Source organism: Fukomys damarensis, unplaced genomic scaffold (genome assembly GCF_012274545.1).
Source record: "Fukomys damarensis isolate Sample0158 unplaced genomic scaffold, DMR_v1.0_HiC HiC_scaffold_33, whole genome shotgun sequence".
Taxonomy (NCBI): Eukaryota; Metazoa; Chordata; class Mammalia; order Rodentia; family Bathyergidae; genus Fukomys; species Fukomys damarensis.
The window spans coordinates 39110527-39127833 of NW_022900945.1; the positions used below are offsets into that span (position 1 = coordinate 39110527).

Sequence of the window (17307 nt, forward strand, 5' to 3'; positions counted from 1 at the left end):
ATTTTACATATATTTATTTAGGGTTTGAAAAAGAAAATAATGAAAATTTGCTTTAAAAGGTCTGGAACTCCGTGAATGTTAAAGACCCCTGGAGGAAAATGAAGTGATGACCTAGGTAAAAATTCCCAGGGAGCATGTGCTGAGAGTTCTGGGCCAGAACCCAAGAACCACGCCTCTACAGAAAAGGCAAAAGAAGGTTCTGAAAATGATCTTGAGTGTCCACTGGGGAGAGCATAAGAAAAAATAGCGTGGTCCACAGAGATAATCCCACTGAAGGCAAATAATGCAAGGAAAAGTGCCCATTCAATATTCTACAAGGAGGCCAAGGGTAATCTTAACAAAAGAGGCCATCTTTCCTTGGCAAGACTAAGAGATAAGTAAATGGAGATGGAAACTAGTTTTAGGAAACTCAAAAAGGAAGAAAGGAGAGTGTTGAGGAGGTAGCTAGAAAAGACCAGGAGTAAGTTGAATATTGATCCCACCCCAAAAGATAAGAGAGACTTGTGCAAGGAGTAAAACAATTTAAAGCACAAAGAGTCTTCAGTAGCAATTAACCAACCAAAAACACAGGAGGAGTTAAGTTAAAGGTGTCTATGGTGATCAGGACTGCTTTTAGGAAAAGGTCATGAATTGACTTGAGCTATGAATGAAGTGGGTGAGAATGAGCCAGTCACTGGAAGACATCTGAACAAAATTATACTAAACATTTCACCTACTCCCCTTTCACTTCCCTTTGTTATTCAAAGGATATTTTCTCAGCTAATATAATGTCTTCAGAATAGAAATTGCCTGTAACTCAGAGAGTGACTACCAGTATGAATGTATTAACAGTTACAACATCTATCGTCCAATTTTACAATTGCTACTTATATTCTTGGTCTTCACACATGAAACCAGCATATTTTGCGGGGGGTCACACTGCTCCTTTCCTCACTTGGAATCTTTAACACCAGATAGGGTGCTAAATCAGTGTAAGCTGGTGCTTCTATCACTTAGGTTTCAAACATCCTCCACATATATAAAAACACCCATAAATAAAAGTGCTAATGTCAAGAAGGAGAAAGATCCTTTAATCAACAAAGGAGCACAAGTATGTCTACATAGAGATCATTATAGGACTTATTGCATAATTAAACACTGTCTATTGAACTGAATTATGTTTTCTCCCGCCATTTCAAAAGATTATGAAAATGTTAATTTTCAAAGGTGCTGTTTATACGTTGAAGTTAAATAGTATTGTTTTAATGTTAGCCTATAAGTACACCAAGAGCAGAGCATAGCCAGTACTGTTACAAACTGTAGTACAATCCTAAAGATGCCAATGCTTAGACTTCCCAGAGAGACCTGAGTGGATGACTATTGCTTCTGTACCTATACCCTCTGTGAGTAGACCAGCAGCTATCACAGACTTAGTCATGTTTTTTCTTATTGTCATAAATGTGGGCCCGTGTTTCAAATAGTTCATTAGAAAAGAAACTTACCACTACTATGTTGACATTCTAAAAACCAACTGCAATTGTTAAAGAATTTCATTTTGCTAGCTTTAAATGAATATTCTCTCATTTTTCCCATCTCATGTCATCTGCCTCAAAGAAAATAAACATCTATCACCACAATATTTCTTGGTCTTTATGAAACTTGAGTTTCTATATTTTTGTCCTAGTTTCTCAAGGAGGCTAGGCTAATTTTAACACGCACACACACACACACACACACACACACACACACACTTTCAGGTTCTGACTCTGACATATCCTGGCATTTCTCCCCCCATCGCAGAGCCCAGGCACTCTTTGTGGGCACATCTCTCCCCAAATATATTATCTTGATCTCTGGTCATGGTCACTGTGTCAACTTAAGTTTTACTTTTCCAAGGATGTGTGTGATCTATGCTTGTTGTGATACAATTTATAACCTGCTGCCTCAACAAATATCAAGTTGGCCTTTGTAATTTTATAGTCAAAGATTTCGAATATGGGGATGCATTTTTGTGGAAATTGCATATTCCATTGTTGCCGCTCATATATCACAGCTTTATTTGCCGACAGCAAAGGCAAAGCCTCTGCTAATGACTTCAGACCTTTGCCACATACAGAGTGTTTATTTTCTAGGATTCTAAGTATCTTTCATTAGAATCACTAGGCCTGGTACTGAGGGACTTTTATGATGACCTTATGTGCAGTGAGTGAGAAATCTGAGGGTTACTGTCTCACTTCCCCTCAGGTTGGCTAGAGGCCTTGGTGAAAAACCCTTCTGATCTAAGGAAATGCCATTTTTAGCTTCCTAAATGAGAACACCTGATTACAACCTGTCACCTCTGTAAAACAAGACCAGCAGATTATTTTAATGATTACCTCTCTTTTTAAAACAAATAAGAATTGTCCTGATGGTTTGAAGGAAAGAAGATAAAACTGTCCTTTAAGCTCTCTGATGAACTCAGAGGCAATTGTCATAGATTTGGTAACATCACAAAGAGACTCCTTACCAGTGGCAATAGTTAGGATAGCCATTGACAAACTCTTGACTTAGAAGCACAGTTGTCTGATGAGCGCCTCAGGCCCCACTGAACTGAGTGATTTGAGGCTTCCTAGAAGTGTAGTGTGAAGGCAGGCTGCATTTTTAGAGTCTCCTCCCTGTTGCCCCTCTCCCTCACAAAAGGCCCTTGTTGAGAAGCCTCTGTGGGCTATGTCTACAAATCTATGTTTCCCCAAATGTCTCTGTTAGCACCAAAGCGCGGCAAGATTTGAGAGCCACAAGTCTAGCAGCTAGACCACTGAGACCTACTTAACTGACCGAATCTTTGTCTCTCCTGTGCCTAGGTGCAAGTGTAACCTCCACGCCACTGTGTGTGTATATGACAACAGCAAACTGACATGTGAATGTGAGCACAACACTACAGGTCCAGACTGTGGGAAATGCAAGAAGAACTATCAGGGTCGGCCATGGAGTCCAGGCTCGTATCTCCCCATCCCCAAAGGCACTGCAAATACCTGTGAGTAACTCTGCTCAGTGACACCATGTTCTGTGCATGATAAACTGCTATTTCCTCTCAATTTCCTGTGCATTTGTGATTTTGCCTCTCTTGCCAGTTGTCCCACTACTCTTCAAAATGCAGCTATAGTTGTTAGCCCTATTTTATCACTTGTACTTATGTTTTAGCACTCTGATCAACTGTTAAATTCAGTCTTCTAGCATTCATATCAACTGTGTTGAGAAATGATTCTTAAAGTCAGGGAAGCAGTGTTTTCTAAATGGATCAAACAGGAGATGCTTTTTCTCCTCTATCAAATTAATTTCCTATTAAAACAACAGAGATTAAAACTTCTCAATCCTAACTAAGCATAAACAACTTTCAGAAACTCTTCAAATGTTTATAACCCCATTTCTCATAATGAGTAACCTGAGAGAGGCTTTGTCCAGAAGAGGTTTCCCTCTCCTGATTGCAGCTAAGATCTAACATTGCCCAGGGAAATAATAGGCAAAATTTCAGGTAGTTGAGCCAACCTTGCCGTGGATACTGAGAGTAGAGGCCCACTTTAGGTAAAGAGCATGACAGCAGGCCTCTGGGTACCAGATTTAAAAATAAGTTTTCGTGTAAACATGAAAGACAACAGGGTTATATGTGTTCTCAGTAGTCATTCAAGATACCACCTTACTATGTGTGTGCCCTGCTGAAACTCATGAATATCCAAAGGAGATCAGACTCAAACATGCTCAAGGAGAAAAGTGATTATTTCCCAAATAATTTGCTCCCGTTCCATGGATACAATGATGAGCCACCTGCAAAAGCCTAAGGTTAGCCCTCTTTCAGAAACAGGAAAAGGACAAGGTTAGAAAATACCCACGCAGGGAGAAGTAATAAGAATAGCTATACAAAGAGCAGAGGACAATGAGAATCTGAAAAGCCACTGGCTCTGTGCAAGGCTAAGAATGTTATCAGGCACTTCAAAGCAGCAGCTGTGAGATGCCAAACCTAAAAACTAATATCACAAGAACCAGGACCTTATCAAGTGTAAGAGTAATGGACCAAGTAACAAGCCATAAATTGTGGGGTCATGAAATTATGATAAAATTTCTGTGAGGCAGAAAAAAAAATCCTTCGAAAGGTTAAAAAAATCTCTTTATAAAAGTGTCCAGTTTCTTTCTGTGTTAAAGAAAAAACCGTCTTCTTGCTTTTGAAATTACTACATTAAAGCTCTGTTGAGCAAAAATGTTGATTTTTGGAGATGATTTTTATTAATGGAGACTCTGTGGGATTTCCTCAATTGTTGAGAGCCACAGTTTCATGAATTGGGAAGGGATCTCATAAGGTTTTTTTGTTGTGATAGCCCGTGGCCAGCTACCTGAGAATCCCTATCACCACAGTTATCACATTTAAAGCTTTCCCAAAATGAAACTGACTCAGATTTCATTTTCACATCTACTGCATTATTATTATTATTATTATTATTATTATTATTATTTTGTACTGGGGGGATCAAACTCAGGACTTTGCGCTTGTGAGGCAGGTGGCAGTACCACTGAGCTAAATCCCCAGCCCTTTACTGCATTCTTCAGTGGGACAAGATAAAAGAGAATGTAGCTCACAAACACATTCATTCTGGCTCCTCCTCAGGGCAGGCTAATGTGCGAAGGCCCCTGGAGACTCAGCTAGGGTAGGTTGCTAGTAAAGTTATTGGCTGCTATTCTAACATGATCCTGTTCCTCTGCCCATGCCTGTCTTTCAAAGACTTTGTTTATTTCAAAACATTTTCACTGGGAACACATTCTCGTGTCAGTCAAAGCTTTCTCACAGAAATGAATTTCTTGCTGTATTCTCCATAGAAATTTACACACCACTAGCCTTTTGCATACTGAAGATCAGCAAGTCAGTCCCTGTCTGAAAGAATGCATCTTCTTTTGATTTCCATTATAGGTCCTAGTTGTTCATCCAACCCCTCATTTTTATTGACCTCTGCATTTCTTGGCTTTTCAACATCTCTGTTAAAGTAGGAGAAAACATGCGTATTTTTCTTAATATATATATACTTACATACATGTGCAGACATACATAGATACATATATCTTCACAGAGACGCAGGATATGTCATATTCAAATAAGAAACATCAGGCTGAAGCAGTGAAAAAGGGGGGAATATGATTCTTGGTCCTTCAACATCTGCCCTCAGTGTCTTAGAAATGCAATTTATTACTGGATGACCTCTAGATTTAGCAGACTCTCAAGAAGCCAGGAAAATGTTTGGGTAGGAAGGCAGTTTCTGTCCAACACCACAAGTGTAGGAAAGAAAAGAAGAGGTTTTCATTAAATCAGACAGTTGCAAGATTCTCCTCCAAAGACACGCAGCCTGCTGTTCAAGGATATCCCAGGCTGGGCCCTTGCTGAGAGTCACTGGACTGTGAAGGTCCAGCGTTCCAGGAGAGCTCAAGGCCTCTTCTTTATGGAGCACGTAGTGCTGAGGAAGAACAGTATGGAGCATCAACATTCTAAACTAGAGCCATCCCAGTCTGCAAGAGAGCCTAGGTTTCCTGTGTTTTTGCTACAATAAACTTGACCAAACCATGATTATAGGACCCAGTATGTTTTCTTGGTCTTTAAAACACATACACGTGTGCAAAAGAAATCTTTAAAAAATTTTTTTCTGGGCTGGGGATTTAGCTCAGGTTTCCACTGCCTGCCTCGCAAGCGCAAGGACCTGAGTTCGATCTCCAGTACCAAAATAAGAAAAAAATTTTCTCTGTACAGCCTGTTTTGTAGAAAAGACATCTTTCTTCTTTTCTTGATTGATTTTCATTATATTCTCAATATAATTTTATTTTGAATGTTATTTGTACTTTTTTTTGTTTTGTTTTTCAAGTAGATAGCAACTCCGTCCAATTTCATGTTTAATGGTGATTGTCTTTATTCCCATCACCCATCTCATGAATAAAAATGTTAATTAATGATCTTTAAACTTATCCCTGGGGAATAAAACATAACACTTGCTTACATATAGATGTTAAAACTTAATAATCATCCATTAGATACCATAACTTCATCAAAGATGATACAAAATATACACCTCTGCTTCTCTGTGTTCTATAACCCCTAAAAGAATTCTGTAGTTAAATAAAGTTTAGGAAATGCTGCGTACTATACTCAGTCTTACATATTCACATCACCTTATTAAAAACATCTAAGAAGTCCTACAGTAAAGTAACCTATTTTACCCGTCATTCTCCAAACTTCCTTGTTTTATGGAACACAATAAATTTCTGTGAACTACTGTTTTGGGGCCATGCTGGCCTAAACAATTTCTTGCAGCCTAGACATGAAGACACAAAAAGCCCAGATACTTCAGCTGTATTCAATCTTTTACTTTTCTCTTACCTAGACAGTCTAATATTCTTCAAAGAAAGAAAATTAAATTGGCCTGACATTGACATTATTTGTTTGTTCAGAAATCCAACTTGAATTGTTACACAGTATCTAGGGCTTCTCTGAGTGATGGAAAGTAATTTGATGATTGTTCTATTATTTTCTCTGATATTAAATTTGCATTGACTGATTTCTATTTTCCTGGTGTACACATGGGTATATCATTACCCAGACAATTTCCTCAATGTTTTATATGCATTTGTCCACTTCAAACTCACACAGTCTTATAAGGTAGATGTTGCAATTTTTATTTTGCAGACATGGAGTCTTATGATCACAGCGAGAAAGTGTCTTATTAAAGTTTTACACAGCCAATAAGAGTTAGAGGAGAGATTTGAACCAAGACTCCTAAGGCTTCACATTATACTGTGTTGCTTCTCAGGTTCAATTTGAGTAGCTTTCTCTGTCCTCCCAGTTTTGTTTTGACATCTGTTTGAACAAGTCATTTCCTAGATCTCTACTTATTTGTCTACCATTGAAAATCATCCCTTTATGTTCTTTCTTTCAATCTTCTTGTTTCCCACTCTTTCCTATTATCAATCTATAATTTTTCCCCTTGGCCTACCAATCTATCCCGTTATTTTAGTTTTTAGTATTAATTGTTAATCACCTTATTCTAGTTTCAATCTTTCTAGACTGACCAATTTTGCCAGCTCTCTGTAAAGAACTCAAAGTCAACAAGCTAGATACTAAATTCATTCCTTTTCCCCAAAGCACTTTTCTCTTCACTCTTTCTTAAAATTCTGCTAATTTTTCAAGACTACTGTCAATCCCACCTCCTCAGTGAAGCCCACCTAAACTCTCTTGTGCAAAATCAGTCACTAACCTCTCTAGTTTTTTTGAAAATGTGTCAGCTTACACATCTGGTTGACTATCTCTAACAAAATTATGATAATAATTAATAGCTACTATTTATTAAGCTTGTATCGTTTATGAGCTTTTGTACTTCTTAGTGTTTTATTCCTTAAATTCTCACAACATCCGCAGGTGTTGTGCATTATTATTATTATCCCAATTCTAAAAATAAAGAAACACAGGCACTAAAAGTTTAAGTTATCCTAACATCCCACAGCTAACGCATGACAGAGCAAGATTTAAACTCAGGTGCATCTGACTACAGGAGCTAGAACATCAGCAATTTAAGAGTAGGACAATATATCATCCTTGCTCTTTATAAAAGTGGGAAAGTTATTTTGGTGGCTGAATAAGTAAGTGCCCATGCATGCCTTGGCCTCCTGTCTGTGTTCCTCTTGCACCTACTAGACTCACAGCTCAGCGGTTTTAGCCCAGTAACCTTCAGATTCTCACTGGGAGAGAGCATTTGAGATATTGGAGGAAATACGATAGGGTCGGGACTCCCTGGCCATCTCTAGACTCACTGTCCATCCAGCCATCTCTACAAGGCTCATTGCATTTATTTTTTATTTTTTATTGTAATTTTTGGTACCAGGGATAGAACTCCGCTCTTTGTGCTTGCAAGGCAGGCGGCAGAACCACTGAGCTAAATCCCCAGCCCTAGGCTGACTGCTTTTCACCACACTCCTTTTGTAGCTTTTACATCCCGGGTGTCCTGTCCATTGTCAAGCTCTGACCACCAGACTCAAAACTTTAATTCAGTCGGGACAAAAAGGAAAGTTCTTTCTCACAGGGCTTCCAATTTTGTAAGCCCTTCTGTAAAACCAGGTCAAGTTACTCAGGTATGACCCCTATTCTGCACTCTGTTATCTGGAGCTTGTGGGACCAGATATTTGGAATGCAATATTTTTAGGATTTTTAAAAAATAATAATACAATGCATATACATTGCATTACAATAATACCCATGGTAGAATATCAGACAGCCCCAGTTAATCATTTTAATATTCCTCCAGCAAATAAATCATTACTCTAACCAACTAGGATAAAGGAAGACTATAGATAATAACCTCATGTTAGTTTCAGGCCGATTCTATCACCAAATTAGCTCAGGTCACCTTACACTGTGTGATAGGTATAACTGGGGAAAAAATTTGTTTTCATATATTTTTCTTACCTTGAGGACTGGATGTAAGAGATTGGGACTTGCAATAAATTGAATGAGGATTCACAAGAGTAGTAGTCATGGGCCAAATCTGGAACCTGGAACTCTGGGTTCAAATTTCAGTTTTATTCTCAGATGACTGAGATAAGCTTGGGAGGGTTACTTAATCTCTCATGCGTCTGTTTAATTATTGACTTCATATTTTTGTCATGAAATTAAGTGAATTAATTAATGCAAGGCATTTTGATAGTGCCAGGGCCATAGTAAGCACACAATGAGGTGATCATTCTGTTTTTACTGAAAACCAGCACTTAAACAGCTATCTGGGGTAATAAATAATGACCAAATGCCTACTTCTCTGTCCACAGAATTAAATAACCATTATAGTATTTAGAATATTCATGCTTATGACCAGCATATTCACTTTCCTGTAATGAAGTCTGCGTGAGAGGCAGATAATAATCAGAAGCTTGCTTGGTAAGCAGGAGACCAGGAAATTTAAATGGCTTTCGTGTTCATAGCATTGGTCTGAAACATCCTGACGCATCTGTCCTCCCACAGGGTTGCCCTTCTTAATGCCAACAGAGCACTGAAGGTCCAGAAATTTGCCCACTACCTCGCTCTCTTCCCGAGACAATGCAGGGACAGCATGGCTCGGATGCTCCTTCTTCTAGGTTTTCACCTTTTGATTAAAGCCCATTCTTCCTCTTCAGATGCGTTCGTACAGTCAGTCAGGTTAGTGTCACCTCTGCCAAGTCTGCCACGTACCCTCAGGTTCCAGAGCCCTTCTAAGCACAGAAGCTGACATTAGCTCTCTCTGTTTTAATCATTTATATGATGATTTCCTGGCAAAATTTTGTGAAAGCAATCTTATTTCCTTCACTTTCAAGTCCCTTGTATCCAGCTCAACTTATCTCCTATCAATAGCAGTTTGGACCAGGACTGAGGCTGGAAGAATATTGGAAATACAGTAATTCTCTTGAAATACAAATGAGCCTGCAGAATGTTTTCTTATTCATTGCCTACTCCTTCTGCAACTGGTCTTTTTGGAGTGGGAGAGCCCAATGTCTGGCCTGACCATAAGAAGATCTAGTTACTCACTTGGTAGGTTTTTCTTTTAAGCCATCTATCACACCGGGTGATTTTTGCTTTCAGGGTGAAGTATACTGAATGCTAAGCCTTTCTGCTTCTCTCTTGACAAAAAGTTCCTGAACCTTCCATTGATTCTCAAAAGGAATTACAGCTTTTAGCACTGCTTTTGTAGAACAGGACATTTATTTTTGATATCTTCATCACGTTGACTTCCCTAAGTTTAATTATATATCCTTTAGCTATTTGGTGGGAAAAGGGGCAGTAAATTTAAATTGCAAAAAACAAGAAGATATCACATCATCATATTATATAATTCTACTAGGTTCTCATCTCCCTAATTGAAGCAGAATTCTTTAAAATAAATGTGGGTATAGGAAATGTTGGTTGAGGAGAGAATAACTACAAGTACCTATACGGCAATTGCCTTTCGCTTTCATATTCCTTTGGCCCCTAGAGGCACCATGGCCCTTTGGGTTACTTAACAGGTATGCATTTCTCCACTGAAGTGACATTTCTATCATAGAAGACGCATGTGTGTGAAAGTCATTTACTGTACTGCAGAGCTTTCCATCAAAGCTCACACACACCAGTGCTGTCTTTCTTCAGACGAGTCTCAGAGTCTCAGGCAGGAACTAGGAATTTCACATTCCAACACAGTATAAGCAAGTCAACTAGGACCATGTACTTTATACCTCTTTACAACTATCTATACCTCTCTGTAAAATGAGAGGACTGGATAAGATGATTTCTTAACTCTCTTTTAACCCTCAATTTTTTTGTCATTTTTTAAAAAAATTAGCTTATCTGTGTTCCTTTCCGTCTTGTATTTACCTGTCATCTCTGTATCTTTCTTAGCATATTTGAAGTTGTTTCAGAGATGAGTTTAAGCTAACGAAGATTAAACTTCAGGTCTTTCCCTGGAATTTTTCTAAATTAAAAAGTCCAATTTCCCATCTAATTTTATATTTTAATATTATATTATTTTTCTTAAAGACAGCTTTCAAATTTGCATGCCTTAAAGACCCTACTGAATCCATATTTGCTTCTTGGTCCTGTAGGAAAAACAAAAGACATAGAAATGAGTATGGAAATGGGGATTAAAGCTGGGTGTGGTGGTGCACACCTATGATCTCAGCACCCTAGAGGCTGAGGTAAGAAGATCCCCATGAGTTCAAGGCCAACCCAGAATACCTAGTGAGACCATGTCTCAAAAATCAATAAACAAATAAAAAAGAGGAGATATTGAAAAGTAAGAACTAACAAGAGAAATAGGAATAAAATTACATTAAATTCTAGATGGTCTCCCGAGTTGAGCAGAAAGCAGAGGGCTTGCACCTCTGCATTTTGGACGGGAAGGCAGTGAGGGTACTCTATCATTGCTTAACTCTTGCTATCAGAACAATACCTCACATCCAAATCAAACAAAAATATTCTCTAATCTTGAACTCAGTCTACAGGAACTAAATCATACTATGATCAAAAGGAGTCTTTTTGCAAAGATAAAAACCTTCATAGAAACCAGTGCTGAATTTTTGTAAAAGTCTCCCGTAGAAGGCTTTGTCTCATGCAGATGAGAGCGACACAGAAAGGACGGGGCTGGGTCTTGTCCTCTCCATGTTCTCAGGCAAACATAAAACAATTATAAGTGAGTTGACGCGTGGGTCACGGGGCCTGTGCCAAGATGTAAAAAAAAACAAGGCGGTGAACTCACATCAGGAATACGAAAAAGGGAAGAAATAACTCCTGAGTTCAGTTTTCAAGGTAAAAATATTCTTTACATAATAATGTCACTTCACAAGGAATGTTTAAAAACTGCCACCGTGTGCCTAGACAGTTCTCCTGAGCACAGTCTGACTCACTCGCATCGCTTATGGTCACAGTCCTTACAAAACTGAATCACATTCACTGATTCATTCTGTACGGACCGCAATATTTCAAGAAATGAATTGCTGCAATTCATTTCCAGGTCTTCTAGTGTATTTCCTTGAGTGTTTGAAGGATTCTTCTTGGCTTTCTTGTAGCTGTTTAATGGATCTGATGAGTTCACTAAATTCTTTAGTTGTCTGCAGAGAACCCAAAACAAGGTATTTGTACATAAAAATAAGAACCATTAGGGAAAAACTACCATTTGAAAATATACTGTGTACATTATACTGAATCCTTTGGCTTTCAGATATTTTCAACTTCAAAACTCTTTATTCAAATGAGCAGTTTAAAAATCTTTTCTAAGCAATTCCCATTTTACAGCAGTGGAATAGAAAAGTGATTCATCTGGCAGAACCTCAAAAATTTGTAAGCCACAAAATGAAGGAGAGCCAGAATTTTAAGTATCCAGTGTTAGGTAATAACATCTTCATAAGGAAAATAAGATCTGAGAATAGCCTTTGTTTGGCACAGTGTGCATACTTGAAATGAACATGACTCTCCTGCACTGGTACAGGGGTGGAAATATTTCTGCATCTTTCTAAAGTATTCAACTGTAGCAAGTGCTGCACCAAACATGCTTGCAAGATTACTTTCCTGTGTCAGGCTAAAAGCTCTGAGAACTCTACCTTGCATTATGCAAGGCCCTCTGACTCCAAGAAAGTTTGAAAACACATGAAAATTTTCTTCCTGCCATGTTAACTTTCATTCTCTTTAGCAAATTAAAACAGGCAAGCAGTTCGTTGCAATGAAACAGGATTTTCAATCATGGGAAAATTTAGAGTTTCTACGTCTGATAACTAAAATTGTGATGCTGCCATTGTACCTTCTACCTCACTCAACAGGAAATTGGCAAAGGGAGAAAGTGCTCAGTACCAACTTGATGTTACTCTGCCACTGAGGCAAAGATAGTCTACTGAGGTGTCAGGTCAGGAATCTAGCCATTCTTTGTGGAAGTAGCATTCAGCTTGAAATTCAGTTCATAGGATAGAGTTACAATATGGAAACAATAATTTAGCTTTTCAATTTGAGTGGATCAGAAATTAAACTAAAGCACTGTAGCCCCCTGAACATCTAAAAATCAAGAGATTTTTAATATACATAATAATTGAAAATAAGATCCTGTTCCTTCCAGCTTTATAAAAAAGCATAGTAACCTTGTATTCTTCACTCTTCTCTTCACATTCAGACACAGGAAAAATAGCACTTAGTTTTAAAGAATATGATTCTAGAAATCTCTGCGCAAAGTGCAATGAATAGTTAAAGTAAGCAGAGGGTAGTTTTTCAAACATAAATGCTAAAATAGGAGTGCAATGATTCTTGTAATCATCAACTGTTAGCATACTTCAGTGATGTAAAGAACAGATCTGAACAATCCATTAACAGCTATCACTTATTGGCCAAATACCATGTGTCAGACATATTTATAGATTATCTTGTTCAATCCTCACAGCAGCCCGATGTGGTGGTAGACACTATTGTCCTACTTTCAGATAAAGAAATAGGCTGAGAGAGGCTACAGAACATGCCTGAAACCACCCAACTAGTCAGTAGCACAGCATTTCTCTTCTCTCTCCCCCTCTCCCCTCACCCCGCTCCCTCTCTTCCCCACCCCTCCAGTTCGATTTCGTTTCATGCTCTCACATGACCACAATTTAATGGTGAGGATATAAATCTGACTTAATTGGCAATATCTGTCACAGTGTTGACTTGGCTATAACAATAATAATAATCATTGCAAAGACAATCTGTGAACCAATCATCTGGGTGAAGCAATGATCTGAGTGCTTTCCATCTACTAAGTTATACAATCTCCACAACAACCCAAAGAGACAGGAAAGCCAGAGTAATGGAAAGCCTAAGCAACTTGCCCCAATGTTGCTGAGAATTTAAGAATCAGAGCTACTCTTCAAACTCACATTGCCTGGCTCCTGAAGCCCTGTTATTGGACACAGCACTGTATTGCTTGGCCAGGAGTTTTAATCTGGGTGCAGACTAAATTCATTTCCACATTTATACCAAGTCAGGCCACATTCTGAAATGGCTTCACTACCTTCGCCCAACTTGTGAATTAAAGTAAAAGCTGAAAAATCAATGAAGTCCATGATCAATATGAACAATTTAATGTATTCTTGAATTATTCTGCTCAATTAAGTTTCTATTACAGGGTTTAATCCACATATGGGACAAGCAAAGGAGGAATGAAAAAGATGGTTACCTGAAATTAAGCAAATTAAGTGTCAGATGATTTTCAGCATCTAACGTATGCATCTGATAATGTGTTTAAAAAGAGCTATTGTGCATATACCTCAATACATAGTGCTTATATCTCAATATCTATTTTGAACCACATACAAATGTTCATTACCTTTATGGACAAACAAAAATATTTGATGTCACAAGACTTTTTTATACCAGCTGGTAAATTGAACATTAGTTAGGTTCTCAATTTTGATGAACCCAGGAGTTCAAAAGTAAAAGTAAAATGGTTTAAATGGCTGATATCTATCCATCTATCTATCTATCTATATAGATATATATATTAGATATATATATAATAAAGTTTCTGAAATTTTTAAAGTAAAAGGTATCTATCGTGTGTTAAAAACAAAAAAGCTAACACTTTTTCTTTATTGTGTTCTTTCTCTGCAGGTATTCCCAGCATTTCCAGTATTGGTAGTAAGTAAAAAAAAAAAAAATTCACCAAATCAAGCCTAGGCTAGCTTTGTGTTGTTGTTCAGCTCCTCAGATCTATTTTTCCAGTGTCCATTTCTGATGTCATGGAACATTTTATTCGTGAATTGCATGTTTTGTGTTGGTTTTCTGCATAGATATGGTGAAAGCATGAACAGAATAGTTATTTATGCAAAATTCTTCTGTGAAGATGGCAGTGCCACAACTTTCCTGACTCCTTTATATCAGTGAGAGCCACCCCACCCTTGCTTCTTTAGGAAAAAATATAAATTGTTCTGTTCCTGCATGTTAAGAAATCCAACTCTTTCTCCAGGCTAGATATGGATTTCTCACGTCATTGGAGAAAGCAAAGAACAAATGTCAATGAATGTCTTAGCAAAGTCACTGGAACCCAAGGAAAAGAGTATAAAGCCATGGAGAGGGAATTTTTGTTAATATATTAAATTCTAGGTTTGTGAAGGCCTGAAAGAGGCAGGTTTATGATCATTTGTGTTTTGGGAGGAATGACAGAAAAAGATATCCAGTATGCCCATTTCTTCCTAAAATATAATGATCCATGTGTTCATGTGTATTTAGGCTTACATTTTTTTAGAAAAAGAGTATACAAATGCATGGAGAATTTAGGAGTCAGGGGATGAGAAACTCCTGCAAGAAGTCAGTTCATAGAAATCTAAGCAATTGAAGAGGCATCAGTCCTCACTTCGCTGTGCAGTGCCTCTCCAATATCACTACAAAGAGCAAAGAACACTCTCCAGCTTCCCTGGGAGATCCAGACAGCAGCTCCACTTCCCCACATAAACGAGTGCCACTCCAACTTCAAGCCTGAAGGCTTGTAATAAACACGCCCAATAAAATTTCAGAGCAGAATTTTACATATTGTCTCAGATGACTAAATCCTTGGAACAACTGCTAATAAATCATTAGAAATATGTTCCAAAGGAAGCTCCTATTATGCACATAAGTAAAGAGAACTGTCACCTTGGTACAACCCCCAAGGGGCTTGTGTCATGAGCACTGCGCCAGGTAAAATGATCTCAGCTTAAATAACAGCACTTGAAGCACCATCGTGTGTAAGATCCAACTAAAAAACAATATTCTGATAGTTTGGATTAAACAACTCCCTGCTTCTTATAAATGCACAGTCAGATCTTTCAATTTAAAAATCAACCCAGTCTACTTAAGCTCATGAATAGGCCCAGACACCGATTTCTTCAGCACCAGACATGTTAAATGCCATGAAAATCTGCTGCTTTGTAAATAAAAGTAGTTTTCACATCCATTTAGACATCAGCCAGGCACCACAGCATTTTCTTTGTGATCTTACTGAAATGGCATCTGTGCTTCAAACTTACAAATGAAAACCTTCATTTTTCAGTAGTCTAATTTTCCTGCTGCAATACCTCCCCTGGCATTTGCTCAGCTGTACAGGTACCCCACAATGTGCTCCTTTCAGGCCTTGACAATTGCAATTGTACATGAATTTTAGAGCAGAAGGGAACCAAACAGAATTGAGCCAAGACAGATTACTGAGGCTGCTATGGTGATCTGTTATGTCAAAAATTTCAGAAATGGATAGATGGAAAAGTCGTTCTCTGGCGCTGGGGTGTGTTTCTGTTCTGAGTGCCAGGTGTGTGTTGCATGGACTCTCTAACTGTACTGCTCACTCCCCATCTCATCTGGCCACCTCCACCACATCCCCATCTCTGAGCATCAGCAGATGTTGACCTTTTACACAATGAAACAGAAAATTCCAGTTTTGTTTTGTTTTCTTTTCTTTTGACATCAGTGGTGACCTGAAAGGATGCTTTGTTGTGCCTTTGGAAAATGTATTAATCTTTATAGTCAGAAACCTAGGAAAATTTAACTCCTAATACCTGTGGGAGGGGGAGCCCTCACACAAAAAGTGACAGTTTGTACTCTGCCTTCAGTACACCTCTGCTGTTCTGCTTGGAGTGCAATGGGAGTTTTAGCAAACAGGTTGTGTTTCCAGGGGTCACCCAACATCACACATGATTAGCTTGCTTGTTGCCTGGCTTTTAAGGTAAAAAGATTTCTGACAAAAACATCAAACGTGATTGTATCTTCTGGGTTGCCATAATGGCATCCTCAAGTTCCTTCTTTGTGGGCTTATCAAGTGCTTGTTGTAAGCACACATAGATTCCTTTCTTCTCTAAAGGGCAAGAATTCACACTTAGACAATTCATCATCTATTCTAGAGGACACAGGAAGGGTGCGAGTCAGAGAAGAGGAAGATTCTTGGTTTTCAAACTAAGTTTGGGTGCTTTCCAGGGCTCTCCCCCAAAGAAGGAATCAATGAATTTAATTCCACAAGCTATATAGGAAGACGCCATTATAACAAAAGTAACACTCATGATACTCTAATCATTCAAGTGTATATGAAGGAAAATAAATGATGTATATTATCAATGTAAATCTTTGATATATGTAGCCATAATTTTGCATACATATACTTTATAAACAATGACTAAATGTTTTGGGGGCCCTAATAGATTTCAATATAGTTCTCAAATTAATTGTCAATACCTTCTATTGTTTTAATGCATGGACAGAAACATCATCCTTTCCGATCATCTGCTAGAAATATTTTTGAACAAATTTCCCATTAAGTTCATTTGTACTTGCTGTTGTCTATATACTAAGAAATAGATTTCCCAAACATCCCAAGGATACTTGATTTAAAACAGTCATTTTGATGTGCTTTGACCATGGCTGAAAAAATACTGGTGATATTGTCAGCAATTAATGAATCCCAAAATAGAGCTGTAGTCATTTGAGACTTGTGATCTGTTTTTACCTTACCTGATATAGTAGCAATTAGTTCACACTTAAGTGTACTTAGAAGTAAACATTCACAATTTTATTTAAGCAAACATTTGTTGAGGTTGATGATCCAAATTAATAGTTGGCTTGTTGTGGTTGTTTACGCTAAAGTGGTAAAACTAATCATTGCCTTGAAACATATATTATCTGATCCTTAGTCCTGCACAGCAAATTATTTCACTAACTTTATTAAATAATATTTTATAGATAGCATCATTAGACTAGAGAGAATTGGCCTACTGTACAAATAGCTTTGTAGGGGTTATTAGTACTTCTTACAAAAGCAGATGACACAGGAGTCAGAGGTAAAGGATGGACCATTC

General features: G+C 38.0%; 1 protein-coding gene across 1 annotated transcript in view; it reads left to right on the forward strand.

Moving 5' to 3' along the window:
• The window catches only part of Ntng1 (netrin G1), a 329941-nt gene that overhangs the window by 249225 nt on the left and 63409 nt on the right, over window positions 1–17307 (forward strand). Inside the window, exons 4-5 of the mRNA XM_033758073.1 lie at window positions 2820–2992; window positions 14102–14128. Coding sequence (XP_033613964.1) covers window positions 2820–2992; window positions 14102–14128 — 200 coding nt within the window. The remainder of the gene's footprint in view (window positions 1–2819; window positions 2993–14101; window positions 14129–17307) is intronic.